Genomic DNA, 19,916 nt, shown 5'->3' on the forward strand with positions numbered 1-19,916 from the left:
TTAATTTCAACATTTTAATAATGGAAACCTACCTGTTTGTTCCTCAGTATCTTCATGTTTTACTCTGAATGCTTCTTCAATCCTCATGTCTTCACACTCCTCTTTAATAAAAGCCATCTTTTAACGTGTCATGTGGATCTCAGCTACTTCACCAGGAGTTTCTCTGTGTGTTTAGACAATTTGTCATGTTTAAAATGAGAATAATTAACAAAAAGAAGAAGAAGAAAAACTAAATCTTCTGGTGTGTGTCAATCAGCTCCCTAAATTAGCACATAAGGGGGTAAGTCAAAATGATAATTAATGGTCTTAAAAGGTCTGAATAGCCCAAAAAAATTATATTTACACCTTTATGATTGACATTTGGCATGCACTGTTTTGACCAGCATTGCAGTGATTCGAGCAGTTTGAGACATGAATAATTAGGAGAAGCATTGCACGATTAATCGAATGCGATTGTCATGCACATCTTGTCAGTAAAGCCGGTTCTGTGATTAGTAGTAAATCTCCATCACCTGCTTTCAGATGAAGCAGCATTTATTATACAGAGCCGTAGTTCTGACAAGCTACACAAAAAAATTGCAGACAATATAATCGTACGATTATGAAATCGTTCGCAATAATGAAAGCTGTTTGCGTAGCTTCTCAGTGAACTATGGCTCTGTGTAGTAAATACTGCTCCGTCTGAAAGCACGTGAAAATACAACATTAAACGTTTTTACTCCAAACTCACTTCATAACATCAGTTGAGTGTATATAAAACAGTTTCTGGTATTTAAGTGTTTTTGGGGGTTACCATTGTGGTAAAGTATAGTGCCTGTGCTTGGGTTGAGGACCTGCTAACATGAATCAAAGTTGTTTTAATAATAAAAAACAACAATTTTGGGCATGCTGCCTAATGCTGAGTTCACACTGCACGATTTTAGCCCAATTTTTCACTCGCTGACAAATGCCCGAAAAAGTTGGCTAATGCCTAAAGTTAAGTAAATCCAAGGTTTCATTTTTTTGAGTGTAGAAGGTTGTCCGCCTAATAATTTAGTTTCTAGTTAAATGTTTTAGTTTGAGTTCAACAAGCATAAAAAAATCCCTTCATCAATGTATCAATTTCATTTAAACTATATTTGATCAAATTGTGTTGGCCCAACTCAATTACATTTCATCGCATGAATTAGTTTTTTATGAGTTGGGGCTACACACACCTTTTGGATGGAAATCTTGCCCTCAATTAAATTGAGTTCATCCAATTAATTATTTTTTTGAGTGTAGTTGTGGTACTTGATTATGAATGGTTGAACCACGTTCAAAGCTATTAAATTACTCTAGAAATACATATCTATGATTTAATTACACCAGTAATACTGTCACAGTGTTGCTTGCCAACCATTCTGCTATTAGCATTGCACCAAAGATGCAAAGTTTTAAACTGTTAGATTTTGTTATGAATTTTGACTTAAAGGGAGGGCTTCTTCCTCTTCATAAGGGGTTTTTGGGCACTCTGCTCTATGTCATGCCTAACAAGGGCCCTTTGATTTCTAAATTCACTGTAAACCACAGCTTATTGGGGATTATTGCTTTATTTAGATGCTGTTGTGTCAACCTTGATGTGTTACACTATTGAGGTGTCCAGTTTTATTTCTATTTTAGAAAATAAACGATGGCTTTTCTCACAAATGAACTGTTTAGGTGATGAGGACTACTGCATCTTTGAGCCACATTCAGTACAGGTAAAATACTTCAGTAATTCCAAAAAGAAAAAGTGCACTTTGAATACCTGTATGATGCACTTAAATAACCGAAAAAAATGAAGTGTGTAAAAAAAGTTGCCCCGTGTATCATCAGCCTTGAAGAGATAGTTCACCCAAAAATGAAAATTTGATGTTTATCTGCTTACCCCTAGGGCATCCAAGTTACCTCTAATACACCACTATGTCCAACCGTCTTTGGGCGCGCGCACGGTATCCGGTGCGTGAGGTGTGTACGCGCTCTGCCGTTACAAGCTCCACTGATTTGAAACAAAACAAACTGTGGTTTGTGGTTCAACTCCAATCACCCCGCTCCCCTCTGAACCCTGTTCAAACCCCCACATACTGCACCAGAAATATTTCAACTGTATGTTTATATATTTCTTTGTTTTATGTTTGTTCATATATGTTTACATATGGACCTGAGAGGCATGACATTTAGTTCCTTTGCATGTCTCAACACAAGCTCACTTGAAACTGAAATTTTACTTTGCTGTCCTGCAAAGTTTCCAACCTGCTTCAGCACAAAGAAACCCCTGAATGAGGGGTTGAGGTGTGTTTAATTAAGGCTGGAGTTAAACTCTGCCAGACAGTAAAACTCCAGCGGGGGAAAAAAATATTAACAATAACAATAAATACAAATATAATAAACAAATACATAAATAAATAAATCAGTATTGAAAGCTGTGCAAATTGTATGTTCTTGGACTTGACAAATGCGTACTACGTGAGGTCTAGGGAGCGTAATGAGACGCACCTTTTGTGTATGTGCTTTACTCACAAAAATAAATAGCGCTATTAAATGGTAAATGAGATATTATAACGTTAAATTCAAGTGCAAAACTGCCTGAACAGTTGTAAAAACTTTAAACACTTTAAATGCTTAAAGACACAAACCTTTCTGTAGCAGAATCACATCACAACAGGCACAAGAGCGCAGGCTTATGGCGTCCTCAGACCAAAATAAAAGTACGTAACGTTACGCACGCACGCACGCACACGCACGCTTATAAGCTGACGTTTAGGGTTAGGTCGTAAATTAAAAGAAATTTTAAACTGTCCAACAGTCTAACGTTAAAGTGTTTAACAGTTTAACCAAGCGTTCAACTCTGAATTACTCTGGAATCAATTTAATGTATGTAAATATGTATACTCTCGATCATTTTAGACATCTAGCGTTTAAACAAGACTTTTATTTTGGTCTGGTGACATGACGTCAAAAGGCTGCTCCGTGCTGCTGCGTCTGATTCTGCTGCAGAAAGGTTTACGGTTTAAATTGTTTGAGCATTTTGGAGTTTACGATAATTAAATCGATGCAAACTGTTTTATTGTTTTTATAGTTTTTACAAGCAATGATAAATGTTATAACGTTACATTCAATAGCAAGTAAATTTTTTTTAGCTAACATATATAAACGTTGTTTCTTTGAACAAAGCTCATCCACGCGTGAAAAGCAGAAAATGTGTCTCATTTCGCTCTATAACTCTGTATATAGTGAATCAGTTTACCTTAAACACGAATGTAGGCACTGGCAAGTAGTGATGGAGAAACGGAGCTTTCAGAAACTCCGAGTCAATTGAACCAATTGCTTCTCAAAATGAATCACTGCACGCCATAGAGACCGTCAAATATATATATATATATATATAAATAAAATACAACGACACGCTTACTACACATGCTGCTCAAAACACTGTAAATGAAACGATAACAACAAATATTGCATGGCAACGTTTATGAAACAATTAATTACAATTTTGTTTTCATTATAAATTATTAATCTATTATATGTAATCCTTTATTTATTTTAATGCTTTGTAGTGTTAATTTTGAGTGTTCTTTTGGGAGTGCCTGGCTAATCAGGCCAACTGAAGAAAACCATTGTTTTGACTGACAACTTGCCAGTATCCTGACTGCAGAACTAGGGAGCTGAGTGAGATGCATCCATAGTTTGGATTTAATTTGGATTAAATTTTATTATTGTAAATTATTCTCATATTAAACATGACAGTGTGTTCACACACACAGAACAACTCCTGGTGAAGTAACTGAGATCCACGTGACACTATTATAAAGATGGCATTTATTAAAGAGGAGAGTGAAGACATGAAGATTGAAGAAGCATTCAGAGTCAAACATGAAGATACTGAGGAACAAACAGGTTAGTTTCCATTTTCTAAGGCGAGCTTTGATCCTTATTAAAATTTTGACATGTTGAGATCACATGACCAGACAAACACTAATGCTGCCTTTAAAGTGTCATGAAACCCTAAAACACATTTTTTGAGATGTTAACATATACAGCGGGTAAAATAAGTATTGAACACGTCACCATTTTCCCCAGTAAATATATTTCTTAAGGTGTTGTTGACATGAAATTTTCGCCAGATGTCGGTAACAACCCAAGAAATCCATACATACAAAGAAAACAATACAAATAAGTTCAGAAATTAAGTTCTGTGTAATAAAATGGAATGACACAGGGATTTGGTTTTTAAAAAGCCTTTTTCCAAAAGGTACATCTAGAAAAAGGGGGGGGGTCGTCTTATATTCGGGCCAATACGGTACTTTGTACAAAAGCCTTTGTTGGTAATGACAGCTTCAAGACGCCTCCTGTAGGAGAAACTAGTCGCATGCATTGCTCAGGTGTGATTTTGGCCCATTCCTCCACAGAGTCTTCAAATCTTGAAGGTTCTGTGGGCCTCTTCTATGAACTCTGATCTTTAGTTCTTATTTTCTATTGGATTCAAGTCAGTTGACATTAAACTTTGATGTGGCATTCTAGCAGCTTTATTTTCAATTGAGAGTTTCCTTGGCTGTGTTTGAGATCATTGTCTTGCTGAAATGTCCACCCTTGTTTGATCTTCATCATCCTGGTAGGGATGGCTGACGCGTAACCGATGTGTCGACACGGTGTCGAGATCCCGAAGCACAGATGTTTCGAAACACTGCTCCGAAGTGTGATTCGAAACACCCGTGTCACGTGACTACGTTTCACAAGTGTTTCGAGACGGGCATACCTGCCGAATCTGCGTTTGATTGACAGAGTCGGGAACAAACCACACATTCGCACATCTGTCTCAACCTAACTCTCACAAAGTATAAAAGTGGAGTTAACGCAGCAGAACAATTCATATTTTTAAATAATAATCTTTATATGTAAAAAATGTCAGACGATGTGGCTTGATGTCTTTTATTAATGTTCATTTTTCTTGACCAAAATAACATTTATTCACAAAGAGTTCATTCAGTTGTCAAGAGAGATGTTACAACAGAACAATAAAAACACAACTTTTAAATGCTTATTATAATTATATACATGCAAAAATGCTCGTTCCCAAGAGCTGTCAATGGTCATGGCTACAGTCTGATATTCAGAGCCCGCAGGCAAAGAGTGAGAGATGCATGCCGCATTATACCTCAGCCAGTGAAATACAGCCTTTTAAAGGAGGAAGAAATATGTTTCAGTCTGTAAAAGTGGCAAAACATAAAACCCTGCCATTCAACCTCAGGTGTTTGACTGGTAGAGTGAATTTAACTGATTCGTTGTCAATACTGTTTCAGAGCAATACTTGTAAAGCTTGAGAAAACTGTAGCGCTCCAAACAGGAAAAAATAAGTCCTTTTACTGCAGGTGCATAGAGCCAATGGGATACTTGAAAATGAACAAGAGAGTGGCTAACCGCACACAGATCCACTCAAGACTGGAAAAGTCTACAAAAACATCTTTTTTTATTTTATAAATTGCATCGTGCAAAAAGTGCATGAGAGTTAAAAACAGATGGACACGAGCAAGCAGACGTTACAGCACATTGCTATCTGCAGTGCTCACAAGTGAGCACTGAAGGTGACACGATTATTGTGATGCACCGCAAACAATGATATATAGCAGTGGCGTTCAGTCCATATAAGCTGCGAATGCTCCGCATACCCAGGCCATTTGAGAGAATAAGTTCACGGGATAATTCATATAAACATGATTATAAGTTGATTCCTTGACATTTGAAATGTAACAAAGCTTAAAGAGTTAGGAATAAGCACGTACAATGATTTATTTGCCAAACGGCAGTAATTTTCTTTAAATCTACCAGTTGCAGTTGCTTCCGTGCGAGTGGATTCTCCGCAGCTTTCTCGCCTCCGCTCTGTTGCTATGACTCGTCAGGATTGTGGTGCGTTCTCAGTGTTTTGCTGGTCTGCGGCTGATTTCATGCGCGAGGTTAGCTGTCCGCGAAGCGCTTATCCAAGCGGAAAAATGTGCTGTTGCTGTCAGATCTCGATTGCCGAAAATCACATTGTGTTTGATGCAAAACCAACTCGACTAAATCAAAAGAAAAAAAACCACTGTAACTGTATATTTTTGTTTTCTCAAGCAAAGAAAATTTTAAAAGCCCACTGAAAAGTTTTGCATATGCTCGTGTCACTTACAGTTAAAGTCCTCTGATTTTATTATTGTTTGCAAGTAGGGCTGGGCGATTTTTCAGATTTTATCGATTAATTCGAATTTAGTGTTTTGCCACAATTTTATTTTTTAGAAATCGAGGAATCGTGATTTTGAATAGAAATATTACCAAACGTTAGAATTAGACACTTTGACAATATGCCAATGATAACAGTAAAGAGAGAAGAACGATCCAACCACATGTCGGCGCACGTGATTAACCTCTCAGATGTGACGCACTCAGTGAAGGACCGCAAGTAGAATACTGTATATCGCTAGGCGCCATTCACACAGAATGCACTTTTGTGTTGACTAGATGTGACGTGGGCAGAGGAATAGAAAAAACATGCAAGATTGGAGTGAACTTCTTTTAACTTGAGCGCTGCGTTTTTAGAATGCCGTTTCACGCATGACACGCTGCAAGAGATGCGAGTGCAACAGTCAAACCATGTTTACATAGAAAAAAAAACCAATAGAAAAGCAGCACAAGCTAATAAAAAACCTGTAACTACCACTGTATGTCTAATATTTCATGTTTGCATCATGGTGACAGGCTGATAGCTGCTGTTTTTCAGAACATTAATTAACGTTAGCGTGTATAATTAACGTTAATAATAGTCTACTTGTGTTATACCTTCAGTCATTTTGAATTTGAATTACCTTGACTTTTGAGATTTTTTAAAGCATTTTCCTCATATTATTTCTGAACACATAATAAAAAAGTATGTGCAACAGTACAAGTTTGTACAATATGTTGTTGTAGTTCAAGCATCTTTTCTGCAAAGATATTTAACAAGTGATTTGTTTAACATTTACATAATGTTGGCAACTTCATGTGTGGTGAACTTGGAATATAATTTTTTGGGTTAATAAAGAAAAAGTTACTTGAATCATGTTGTAGTTACATTTTCAAGTTGACTAGTTAAAAATCGTAAAAAAATCGAGAATCGGTCAAACGTTTTGAAAAAAATCGAGATTTAAATTTTTTTGCCAAATCGCCCCACCCTATTTGTAAGGTTGCAACCATAGACTGTATAAAAACAATGGACGTAGTGTCCGTGACCCACTACCTTGTTGGCTTCACGAGAGAGAGCGGGAGGTTGCGGCTTGGTTGCAACATTACTTTGCAATATTTTAAATATTTTTGGGTATTTTGCATGGTCTGTTATTTACGAAAGAGGATTAGGGCCAAGCAATAATAATAATACGAGTTAAACTGATTTGCCATCTCCAGCTCCTCACATCCATGCAGCACCGGAGATGGTTTGCATCTTCCGTTATGGGGTATATTTGTCATATTCTTAATCCCTTGCCAAGCGTATCGAGAGTTACCTTGTATAAAAGATGCCTCTATTTTTTGTTTGTATGAGTGTTTATCTATTTGTATTTTAATCTGCCTCTGTGTGTCCCACAGAGCCACCTCATCCTGATTTCTATATGCCTTTCTTTTCTTGTTTATAAGGGTCTTTAAGTTTTTAGACACCCAGGGTTTGTCATTAGGGTATACCTTAAAAGTCTTAGTGGGAATGACAGAATCCGTACAGAAATTTATATAATCAGTAACTGTTTCAACCGGTTCATTAATATCAACTATACTAAAAACACCCCTGCAGAGCCATTATACTGTCATTGTCCCATACTTTAACAGACTTTTCCTGAGGCTTCTCCCTTTCAAGTAGCCTCTGGTAGACAGGACGAAGATAGACCACACTGTGATCAGACGCTCCCAATGGCGGGAGAACTGACGAGATATAAGCGTTTTTAACAGTTCCGTAGCACATATCTAGAGTCTTGTTCTTCCTTGTTGGACAGTCAACATATTGATAATATGTGCACAAACTCTTCTTAGCATTACTATAATCACCCGTAATAAACTTGGGGGCGTCAGGAGAAATTCTCAAGTCTCTGAGATAGATTGTAAACGATCTCTTGGACTTTCTATTGGGATGTTTTTTTTTTTTTTTTCTGGACATGTTCTAAAAGTGTGAAGAGTTCATTTTAAAGGGATCCCTGGGTATTAAGACTTGTATGGCTTAATATAACATAAATGATGTCTCTTCCTGAAATATGTAGTAGAAGACCCATTAAAGATTTATGTTATTTTAAAAATCACATCGTTTTATACATATATTGGACTATGGGGGGCGCCATTATTCTGATGACGTAAAATGGTTAAGTTCTGAGATCTTGGGTAACCTCTTTCAGTAGCTTAGTGAGTATAGAATCTAGCAAACATGATTGCATTGCTTTAATGGTTTTATATTGGTTTTGATGTCTGTTGTACCTTTAAACTGGGATTAACTTGTATTTGTCTTTTTTGCTTTAGACCTGATGTTGCTGAAAGAGGAGAGTCAAGAACTGAGTGAAATGGGAAAAAAAGATAAGAAAAATCATGATTTCCTGACTGGAGAAAAATCCACGCAGGCTAAGAAGACCTCACGAAAAAGAGCTCGGAAGACCAAATCTAAATCTAACTACACTTGCCGTCAATGTGGAAAGAGTTTCAATCAAAAACATAGTCTTGAAGTCCACATGAGAGTTCACACTGGAGAGAAACCTTTCAGCTGTCAACAGTGTGGAAAAAGTTTCACTCAAAAACAAAACCTTAAAGTCCATACAAGAATTCACACTGGAGAGAGCTCTTTCACCTGCCAAGAGTGTGGAAGCAGTTTCACTCAAAAAATAAACCTTAAAGTCCACATGAGAATTCACACTGGAGAAAAGCCTTACACGTGCAAACTGTGTGGACAGAATTTTACACACAAAAACAACCTTAATTCTCACACGATAAGTCACACTGGAGAGAAGCTGTTCACATGTGATCAGTGTGGAAAGAGTTTCACACGCAAGGTTACCCTTAATTACCACATGAAAATTCACTCAAGAGAGGACTGTTTTACATGTCATCAATGTGAGAAAAATTTCTGTCATAAATTAAGCCTCAAGAATCACATGAGAATCCACACTGGAGAAAAGCCTTATTCATGCCCTCAGTGTGGAAGGAGTTTTACATATAAACCATCCCTTGATTCCCACATGAGAACTCACACTGGAGAGACCCCTTACACCTGCAAATATTGTGGGAAGAAGTTCTCACAAAAAGGAAACCTTCAGACTCACATAAGGCTTCACACTGGAGAGAAGCCTTTCTCATGTCTTCAATGTGAAAAGAGTTTTACATATCAAAGAGACCTTAAGCAACATTTGCAAACTCATTCTGGCAAGACATTGCAGTGTTCCTCAGTGTTGTAATGATTGTAATGAAAAAAAAAAAATCACAAAATTAAAAAGTCATGCAGATGCGAGACCCTATTTTGTGCTTGTATGTGTGTGTAGAAAGAGGTTTTAACTGGCTCTGCAGTTTAAAATGTCACCAGAAAATATGCATCTATGTAAAATTATTTATTTCCCATCAATGTTTAAAAAAAGTTGCCAGTCACTGCTAGCAATTTAGACAATTTTCACAAAATTGTCATGGCCCCCAAAATACTTTGTTGTATGAATATCTGAATATTCAGTATGTCAAAAGAACAGAGCCTCTGCTTTTAAACAAATAAACAAACATTTTATTCTAGCTTTATGTTTTTTTGTTTTTTTTAAATCAACACATGAAAGATAACATTTTGAAAAATAAATAAGAGATAATCGCATCTTAGTCAAAGAGTATGTATGGATCCTATACAGAATGATGATAAAAACATTGATGGATTAGATTGCTTCCATCAATATTAGGGATGCACGATACTGGATTTTTGCCGATATTCGAAAAGCCGATATTTTTCAACTCATTTTGACCGATACCGATACATTTCCTTTTGTTTGGAAACAACACCAAGTCTCTCCTGTGCAGAAATTATAAGCAAAATATTTTTAATTTTGGTTAGTTTTTAACAAGAACTTGTTAGAATTAAATAAACAACCATGAAGGTTTTTTGACGGTACGTTGAAGCTTTGAAAATAACTATAGCCTAAATAAACTATATATCAATCGCTGCATTTTTTTCCTAGAAAGATGCAGTGTTAACCCTAAAATTTTATTTTAAGATTTAACATTTGTAGATGGTCTAAAGCAGTGTTTCTCAACCCTGGTCCTGAGCTCTTTTAATGAGCTAATGAGTTGAATCAGGTGTGTTTGATTAGGGAGACACACAAAATGTGCAGTGCTGGGGGGCGCCCAGGACCAGGGTTGAGAAACACTGGTCTAAAGCAAAAGAGCTGTAAAAATTCATAAAATCTTTTAGAGCTTATGATTTGTTTAAAAAATAAAACATATTACACATTAATGAATAAATCAGTATATATAAAATTAATTTACAAGTGTCATGTTTGATTTTTTTCTCATGTAAGCTATAGACTCTGACCTTTAAATCAAAACATGCTCATTATTTTATGACATCAATTACTGCTTTATTTATTCAGAAACACAGTCTAAATGTTATTTTGGTAGGCTATTTTACTTTTAATTGAATTAGAATTAGGCCAACAGCGCCCCCTACAGATTAAAACTCCTTACCGAACGAGTGTTAGGACCCTGGGGAGGCTGCCGCTGCACGTGCTATTACAGTTTACTCTATCACACACCGAACGCGTCATTCTGTATGTGCTGGATGATATATCTAATCATCATTCAGACAAAACTTTTCTTCAAGAATGAGCCACACCGCTGACGTGAACTAATCTCTAGCACACCCTGAGCACATGCAAGTTAACGCATTCCTCTTATCAGCAAGACATATCGGCATAATTTTTCATATCGGGCCGATGCCGATATTTACATTTAAATCCATTATCGGCCGATTCCGATATCAGTCCGATATTATTGTGCATCCCTCTTGCACAGTCCTAATCTTATGTAGCCAGACCTTCAGACTGACAGCAGAACCTTGGCTGCTTTGAATGGCTGAGGCAAGCCAAAGAGGCCATATGACTGACAGGTAAAGCAAACAATCATGATTCGTTTCGGGCCGCGTCATGTTTAGGGGTGTGGAAATGTCCCCACAATAACAGACTGACATATAAGATTCTGTGCTTCGAACTTTAAATATTTCACATACTTTTGAAAATCCAGCATTTAGTTAAGTGCTCATAGTCACAGTTGTAAACACAACAGCTTTCTTCTTCCATGAGGGGGTTTGGCATCATGGCATCTTTGTTTCCAGACGGAACACACGTTTCCTGAAAATCCTGTATAATTCAACCAATCCGATAATGACTCATATCGGGCCGATGCCGATATTTACATTTAAATCCATTATCGGCCGATTCCGATATCAGTCCGATATTATTGTGCATCCCTCTTGCACAGTCCTAATCTTATGTAGCCAGACCTTCAGACTGACAGCAGAACCTTGGCTGCTTTGAATGGCTGAGGCAAGCCAAAGAGGCCATATGACTGACAGGTAAAGCAAACAATCATGATTCGTTTCGGGCCGCGTCATGTTTAGGGGTGTGGAAATGTCCCCACAATAACAGACTGACATATAAGATTCTGTGCTTCGAACTTTAAATATTTCACATACTTTTGAAAATCCAGCATTTAGTTAAGTGCTCATAGTCACAGTTGTAAACACAACAGCTTTCTTCTTCCATGAGGGGGTTTGGCATCATGGCATCTTTGTTTCCAGACGGAACACACGTTTCCTGAAAATCCTGTATAATTCAACCAATCCGATAATGACTTCGAAACTCCTGAAGAGTTTTCAGTTTTGTGTGTGATATGCTTCAAACATTCAGCCAACGGTCTGTGGGCATGACGTCTGAGGCTGAGACTAGGACAGTCCTATAGGCTACTATTTCCTGGGTTGTCATTTCATTTGGTAATGTTAGGCAGTTTTGATCTATATGCTGTTCAATGTTGATGATTGCATTATTTTACATATGCATCTGCTTATGTATGCTATTGCTTGCTTCTGCTTCTTTGTGTTTTGATATGAAGAGTCTGTACTTATTCAGTAGTTGTGTAATAGTGCCCCCTATCGTTTTGGTTTTTTTAAAGACAAGATAGCCGGAAAATTCTGTCAGTGGTGGAGAAAAAATTAAGGGTAATGTTTACAGTGCAGCTGAATATGGGCCAAATCTGATTGTCCACATTATGTGCATCCTCTATCACATTATACTTTGCCTCAAGTCTTTTTCTTTACTTTTGTCATTTACACATGAATTCCTGTGGCCACAGCTGACCATCTCCTTTGCTATAGTTTCAAATATTGAGTGGTTGCATTAAGACACCATCTAATTCTGATTGCATGGAGCTGTCACTCCATTTCCTTGGATGATTCAAAAGATGAGTGTTCAATTTTGAGTGAACACTGATTCTTAAATCTCATAATTTTAGTGTTTAACCAGTATTTGAAACAGCTTGAAAATCAACAGGATAGTTAATAATTAGTCAGGTCCATGAAGGGAGCCACGGTTTTGAGAGTGTTAACAATATGCAAGGCCTAGGGCATTTTGGTCCAGGTAATTATGTGTCTGTAGAACAGGGTGGAGACACACACAAGTTACAATGAACAATACATACCGGATAACATCACCTCAACAACATATCGCCCACCAGTGGGCTAACAAAACAAAGTGGGCACTACAAGCCTGTTTCAAATGCACCAGTTGCAGTGTTTTCAAAGCTGCTGCCACTAATCTGCATGAGCTCGCGCACACAGTGACATCAGTTTCTGTGAAGACGTGTGTTCCCACTAAGACTTATTTATTATATATCAATGATGAACCATGGTTTACCACAAAACTAACAGCTTTGCCAAGCCAAAAAGGATGCATACAGGATTGGGGACAAAGCCTTGTACAAACAGGCCGGAAACACACCGACAAAGGATATCAGAGTGACCAGAGAAGCTACAGTTTTCAGCCAATCCTGCATCAGTGTGGAAAGGCCTGAAAGCCATCACCAGCCATAAGACACCATCCCAGGGGCTGTGATCCCACTGTGACGAATCAAAAACTGGCTGAAGACCTGAATGATTTTATTGCAGGTTTGAGAAACCCGCTCTCACACCCCACACTTGCTCTGGGGTCAGTGTTGCCAGATTGGGCGGTTTTGAATTTGGGTCTACATGATCCTGTCTTTTATCTTTTAAACGGTCCAGATTGGTAAATCCTTGTAAACTGCTAGACTTGATTAGTTTTGACTATGCAAAGTTCTGTATTATGTTCTACAATATGAACTTCTTTGCCTCAAGTCTTTTTCTTTACTTTTGTCATTTACACATGAATTCCTGTGGCCACAGCTGACCATCTCCTTTGCTATAGTTTCAAATATTGAGTGGTTGCATTAAGACACCATCTAATTCTGATTGCATGGAGCTGTCACTCCATTTCCTTGGATGATTCAAAAGATGAGTGTTCAATTTTGAGTGAACACTGATTCTTAAATCTCATAATTTTAGTGTTTAACCAGTATTTGAAACAGCTTGAAAATCAACAGGATAGTTAATAACGGTTAATAAAGCCACGGTTTTGAGAGTGTTAACAATATGCAAGGCCTAGGGCATTTTGGTCCAGGTAATTATGTGTCTGTAGAACAGGGTGGAGACACACACAAGTTACAATGAACAATACATACCGGATAACATCACCTCAACAACATATCGCCCACCAGTGGGCTAACAAAACAAAGTGGGCACTACAAGCCTGTTTCAAATGCACCAGTTGCAGTGTTTTCAAAGCTGCTGCCACTAATCTGCATGAGCTCGCGCACACAGTGACATCAGTTTCTGTGAAGACGTGTGTTCCCACTAAGACTTATTTATTATATATCAATGATGAACCATGGTTTACCACAAAACTAACAGCTTTGCCAAGCCAAAAAGGATGCATACAGGATTGGGGACAAAGCCTTGTACAAACAGGCCGGAAACACACCGACAAAGGATATCAGAGTGACCAGAGAAGCTACAGTTTTCAGCCAATCCTGCATCAGTGTGGAAAGGCCTGAAAGCCATCACCAGCCATAAGACACCATCCCAGGGGCTGTGATCCCACTGTGACGAATCAAAAACTGGCTGAAGACCTGAATGATTTTATTGCAGGTTTGAGAAACCCGCTCTCACACCCCACACTTGCTCTGGGGTCAGTGTTGCCAGATTGGGCGGTTTTGAATTTGGGTCTACATGATCCTGTCTTTTATCTTTTAAACGGTCCAGATTGGTAAATCCTTGTAAACTGCTAGACTTGATTAGTTTTGACTATGCAAAGTTCTGTATTATGTTCTACAATATGAACTTCCCAAAAGACTTCCTCTAGTTCTGTGTAAAATTATAGAGTGTCACGAAGGTAAGCGCATTATTTTTGTTGTTAATTTTTTTTTAATTGTCAGATTATCATACAGTATGTATCAATGAATGGTGTGTGCATGAACGACTGTGAAATACCTGCTAATTATGTTGCTTTTCCCTATCACTTATAGTGGGCACTTTTTGCATTTATTGGCTTATTATGAAAATGATGCATGTGTTGTTTCGAGGGTATCGGTTAATTTCTTGATTGCCGTTTTGACAGTGTTTAAAATATTTCAATCATATTTGGTAATTCTCTTTAATGTAGGCTATTTACCTCGATTGATCCGTTTACCTGGGAAATTTATCTAACGTTATATTTATATTATTTTTGTAGTCATTATTTTGTTTTAAGGAGTTAAAATGTCCCTTATCAACCTTGATTGACATTCCATCACATTATTTTGTCAGTTGAAGTTTTGGGTGTTTTTTTTTTGAGTGGGCGGGCTTTTGTGAGCTTTTGGGCTGAAAATCGTTCATCCAATCTGGCAACACTGTCTGGGGTGCACTTCCCAAAAGCAACTATGGTCGCAAGTTTCGTCATTACCAATAGAGTTCTATGGAACTAATGACCATAATTAGCGAACGATGGTTTTGGAAAATGCACCCTCGACTGTCTTTCCACGCAGCCATTAAAGGGGTCATCGGATAGCCATATTCCACAAGCTGATAGGATTCTTTAGGGTCTTAATTAAAAGTCTATAACATACTTTGGTTAAAATTTCTCAATGGTAGTGTAAAACAACACCCTTTTTACCTCATCAAAAACAGCTCTGTTCACAATGACCGGTTTTGGTGCATGTCACTTTAAATGCTAATGCGCTCTGCTCACCCTGCCTTTTTCTTCCATGGGTGACGAGCAGCAGTTCTCTAGCTGCATTCGTCGCGGAACTTGCTAACTAGCACATTATTAGTAAAGGGCGATTTGCAAAGAAAAAAAAAAAAAACATACTTCTTCTGTAGGTGAAGCTGGATCATGAATGATTCGCGCGAACATAGACTCATTTAGGTAGATCGAGGGGTGCATTCCCTTCAAAAACAAAATTAATCCACTGCGTCTTTAGCGGCTCAGATGTCGGGAGTAAATGATGACTGCTATGTTCATTATTACATCCAACAACAGAACACCTCAATCGCTGAGGAGTCATTCTTGTCTACTCCTGCTCCAGCGTCGAAACAATGGCAGACTATTTACAGCTCACTCAGGGCGGGTCTGTGATAAAACTCCAGTGTCAGTCAACAATTGTGGGAGGGGCCTGTGCAGAACTATGTCACTCTGCCAAGAATCTGTGAACGGCTTGATTTGAGAAAGGGGTTATGATTTATGGGAATTTAAAAAAAAACACTGGGTGGATTTTTATCATTATAGGGTGGTTGTGTACACACACTACCAAGACACATTTCAGTTCAAACATGTAAAAGTGAATTTTGCATCTGATGACCCCTTTAACACTCCCTACTCCCTCCCCCATACTACTTTTCAACCTGCACTTAAGATCTGAGGACGATGTATGCAGAGTCTTCATAAAACAGAAGATAAGGAAAGCCAAAGGCCCAGACGGTGTCTCTCCAGCCTGTCTAAAAGCCAGTGCTGACTAGCTGTCATCCATCTTCACAGTGATCTTCAACAGATCACTGGAGCTGCCTGCTTCAAATGTTCCACCATCATCCCTGTACCCAAGAAACCAAAGATCACAGGACTAAATGACTAAAGACTAGTTGCCTTAACATCTGTGGTCATGAAGTCATCTAAAAAGCAGGTGTTGGCCCAGGACATCAATGAACCCTTACTAGACTCTCTTCAGTTTGCTTATCAGGCAAACAGGTGCATGGATGATGCAGTCAACATGGGACTGCACTACATCCTGCAACATCTGGACAAACCAGGGATCCTGTTTGTGGACTTGGCCTTCAACACCATCACCTTAGATATCCTCCTGACCAAACTAACTCAGCTTTCTGTACCCACCTCAATCTGTTAGTGGATCATCATCTTGCTGACAAACAGACAGCAGCTAGTGAGTCTAGGAAAATTCATTTCCAACACCTGTCCTATCAGCACTGGTGCCCCCCAGGGATGTGTTCTCTCCACTACTCTTCTCCCTCTACACAAATGATTGCACTGAAAAAGGCCCCTCTTCTTTCAAGCTCCTGAAGTTTGCAGACGACACTACAGTCGTTGACCTAATCCAGGACGATGATGAGTCTGCATATGGAAGCGAAGTTGACTTGTCTTTAGTCTTTACAGTAGTGGTTTACCAGTTGATTAAATATAACTGGCATATAACTGGGGCCCCAAGGAATGTGTTAACCCAACCCAGTTAAACGTTTCATATTTATGGGGCATTCCAGTGTTCATTCTGGGAAGGCAGACATTCTCTGATCAGGATCTCCTAAGGAAGCTCCTTCATGGAGAGATCTGAGAAACAAATGTAGGATGATGCTACCAGTAAAAAATGCTCTCGGTCTTCTCACACACTTGTTTGGGTCACAGAAATATTAAATTGTTTGTATTGAAGAGGATAGAGCTGCTAGATAGCTCAAGAGGATAGACAATTCCTAAATGCAACACTTACTGCACCTTGATACCACTTTTAATGTGTGGTTTGGTGTGCATGTTATTCGAATAATTTGATTTCCAATTACTACGAGAAGCTACAAGAATACTTTGAGCGCAAAGAAAAAAAGAAAAAAAATTTTTTTTCCAACAATTCTTAGCCCCCCCGAGTTACGTCTTCCGCCATTTTAGAGAGTATCACAATGCATGCACACGCTTTCCCCCAAGCGTAAAAACAACGCCGATTACGCAGATTACGTTCATGCGCGCACTTTCCCCCCGAACGTAAACAGCGCTGATTACGTCGATTACGCTCTTGGGTACTCTTCAGAATGGCAGAAGACGTAACTCGGGGGAGAAGAATTGTTAATAAATTGTTATTTTTGTTTTATTTGTGCTCAAAAAGTATGTCAAATAGTTTCTGAAAGTATTTAATAATATAAGAAAGCACAGTCACTTTTCAGCCTAATAAGAGTTTCATAATCTATTCCCTTACTACTAGGAGTAATTCTAATTCCTGGACAACAAATTTTCAAGTGTCTCGCCTTTTATTCAAAATTTTAAATTTACATTGTGGCATTTTGTAGCAAAATGGGAGTTCATCTAGTATTTTGCTTCTGAGGTATTTAAGTGAATCAAAATTGTAAACAATGACTCTATACAATCAAAATTAATTTTGCACAGATGCATATCTTCTGGTGCCATTTCAAACTGCCGAGCCATTTAAAACCCTTTCCACACAAAGAACAAAAATAGGGTCTCATAAATGCATGACTTTTCATGTGTATCTTTAAGTGTGATGGCAAAAGAAAGTTCTTATTACACAGATCGCACTTAAATTGCCTTCCTCCAGAGTGAATGTGCAGATCATTTTTTAAATTGTTCAATTTTTTAAATCTCTTTTCACACTCAGAACTCTGCAGTTTCTTCCCAGAATGAGATTGCATATGACGTTTCAGGTCCTTTTGATATGTGAATCTCTTTTCACACTGATGACACGTGAAAGGTTTCTCTCCAGTGTGAACCCTTATGTGAGTCTGAAGGTTTCCTTTAACTGTGAAACTCTTCCCACACTGAGGGCAGGTGAAAGGCCTCTCTCCAGTATGAACCCTTGTGTGAACCTCAAGGCTTGTTTTGTTTGAGCAATTCTTTCCACAGTGATGGCACATATAAGGCTTCTCTCCGATGTGAGTTATTACATGATTCTTAAGGTGATTCCCGTCTGTAAAACTCATTCCACACTGATAACATTTAAAATTGTTCTCTCTTGAGTGAATCCTCATGTGGTAATTAAGGCTTATTTTACATCTGAAACTCTTTCCACACTGACCACATACAAACGGCCTCTCTCCAGTGTGAATTCTCATGTGAGTCTTAAGGCTCTCTTTTCGTGAAAAGCTCTTTCCACAGACTGTGCAATTGAAAGGGTTTTTTCCAGGATGAGTTCTCATATGAGCATTAAGGGTTCCTCTATGTGTAAAACTCTTTCCACACTGCTGGCATGTGTAAGGCTTCTCTCCAGTGTGAATTCTCATGTGGACTTTAAGGCTTCCTTTTTGAGTAAATTTTTTTCCACACTGTTGGCAGCTGAAAGGTTTCTCTCCAGTGTGAAGTCTCATGTGGACTTCAAGGTTTCTATGTTGATTGAAACTCTTTCCACACTCTTGGCAGGAGAAATAACTTCGAGCTCCTGTCTTTTCAGCTGTTTTTTGTGTGGAAGTCTTTTCAGTCTGTGAGCAACTAAAATATTTTTCTTCAGTTGTGAAATCATGATGTTTCTCATCTTTCTCTTCCATTCCATTGAGTTCTGGACCTTCCTCTTTTAGTGAAATCAGACCTTAGATAAAAAAAACAAAAAAAAAGACAAATACAAATTAACCCCAGTTAAATCTAAAAAAAAAAAAATTTCATTAAATCATTAATTAAAAAATACAAATAAATTATTTTATTTGCAGTTTGACCCAGAAGAGCTGGTTACATATAGACTGATCTTAGACCTGCCATATGTGTCTAAAATATTATAAAAGGTGAAAGCGAAATCTCATCTAAGTTCCATTTAGCAGAGAAACAGTATTTGTGTACAATTTCCATCAGGATTTACGCCTCATCATAGCACAGAAACTGTGATAATTAAAGCTACAAATGACTTGCTTTTGGCAATCTCTCGCAGCTACTAGTGTTGTCAAAAATATCGATATTTCGATAAATATCGATACTGAAATATATGAAACGATACCAATACTCATTTCCCAAAGTATCGATACACCGATACCAGCCGAGCTTTGTCGCTTTCACTCTCTCCCTTCTCTCCAACAGCGAGTTGACACACCACACGTGACCGCAGTACCTGTCTTATCTCATATAGAATACGCTTTGTTATTTATAAAACATAACGTTAATATTACGACTTATATGTTAGCATCTGCAAAAAACGCACCGAATGCATGAACGTGTCTGTGCGGCTCTGAATGAACTCCTTTTGTGGACGCGTTCTTCACGCAACGTGCAGAAACTAAACTAAAAATTCACAGCATTTTATTATAATAGTGTTCTCATTATAATGTTGTGTATATGACAGTCCCAGTCACAAGGCTATGCATTGTTGTTTGTCCTGCTTGTGCTGCACGCTGAAGAGATAACCACCGTACAATGAAGCGCTTTACTGCAGCGTAATTCAACCAAATGCATCTTATACAAAATAATTAATATATACACGATATAATAAACCGGCTGAAATGTTTTGAAATCACTTGTACCCGACCTGATCGAAAAAAATCCAGTCTTTCACTCTGCCTGTGTCAGTTTGAGTCACCGGATCGGCTTTCACCGTGGACGAAGCGGAGTCCCCGCAGGCATCACAATATGGTAAGGGGCGTAACATTTCCTTCACACGCT

The 19,916-nt window shown here is 38.2% G+C and overlaps 3 protein-coding genes across 6 annotated transcripts in view; 1 reads left to right on the forward strand and 2 right to left on the reverse strand.

Annotated features, from left to right (window-relative positions):
• LOC107724036 (gastrula zinc finger protein XlCGF57.1-like) overlaps positions 1–2,712 on the reverse strand; it is an 18,659-nt gene extending 15,947 nt beyond the window's left edge. Inside the window, exons 1-2 of the mRNA XM_016532811.1 lie at positions 2,637–2,712; positions 33–163 (exon numbers count right to left, since the gene is read on the reverse strand). Of these exons, the coding sequence (XP_016388297.1) occupies positions 33–117 (85 nt within the window). The 5' untranslated portion in view covers positions 118–163; positions 2,637–2,712. The remainder of the gene's footprint in view (positions 1–32; positions 164–2,636) is intronic.
• An 824-nt stretch (positions 2,713–3,536) lies between these two features.
• Positions 3,537–19,916, forward strand: part of LOC107724035 (gastrula zinc finger protein XlCGF52.1-like) — a 22,414-nt gene continuing 6,034 nt past the window's right edge. Inside the window, exons 1-3 of the mRNA XM_016532809.1 lie at positions 3,537–3,900; positions 8,503–8,786; positions 9,123–9,396. Coding sequence (XP_016388295.1) covers positions 3,816–3,900; positions 8,503–8,786; positions 9,123–9,396 — 643 coding nt within the window. The 5' untranslated portion in view covers positions 3,537–3,815. The remainder of the gene's footprint in view (positions 3,901–8,502; positions 8,787–9,122; positions 9,397–19,916) is intronic.
• Positions 17,565–19,916, reverse strand: part of LOC107724037 (gastrula zinc finger protein XlCGF8.2DB-like) — a 7,778-nt gene continuing 5,426 nt past the window's right edge. For 3 of the 4 annotated variants that reach the window (XM_016532814.1, XM_016532812.1, XM_016532813.1), the window contains exon 3: positions 17,565–18,858. In XM_016532814.1, coding sequence (XP_016388300.1) covers positions 17,678–18,858 — 1,181 coding nt within the window. In that variant the 3' untranslated portion in view covers positions 17,565–17,677. The remainder of the gene's footprint in view (positions 18,859–19,916) is intronic. The other variant, XM_016532815.1, reaches the window with a different exon arrangement.

The sequence above is a fragment of the Sinocyclocheilus rhinocerous genome, unplaced genomic scaffold (genome assembly GCF_001515625.1).
Source record: "Sinocyclocheilus rhinocerous isolate Xijiao unplaced genomic scaffold, SAMN03320098_v1.1 scaffold1356, whole genome shotgun sequence".
Classification (NCBI taxonomy): domain Eukaryota; kingdom Metazoa; phylum Chordata; class Actinopteri; order Cypriniformes; family Cyprinidae; genus Sinocyclocheilus; species Sinocyclocheilus rhinocerous.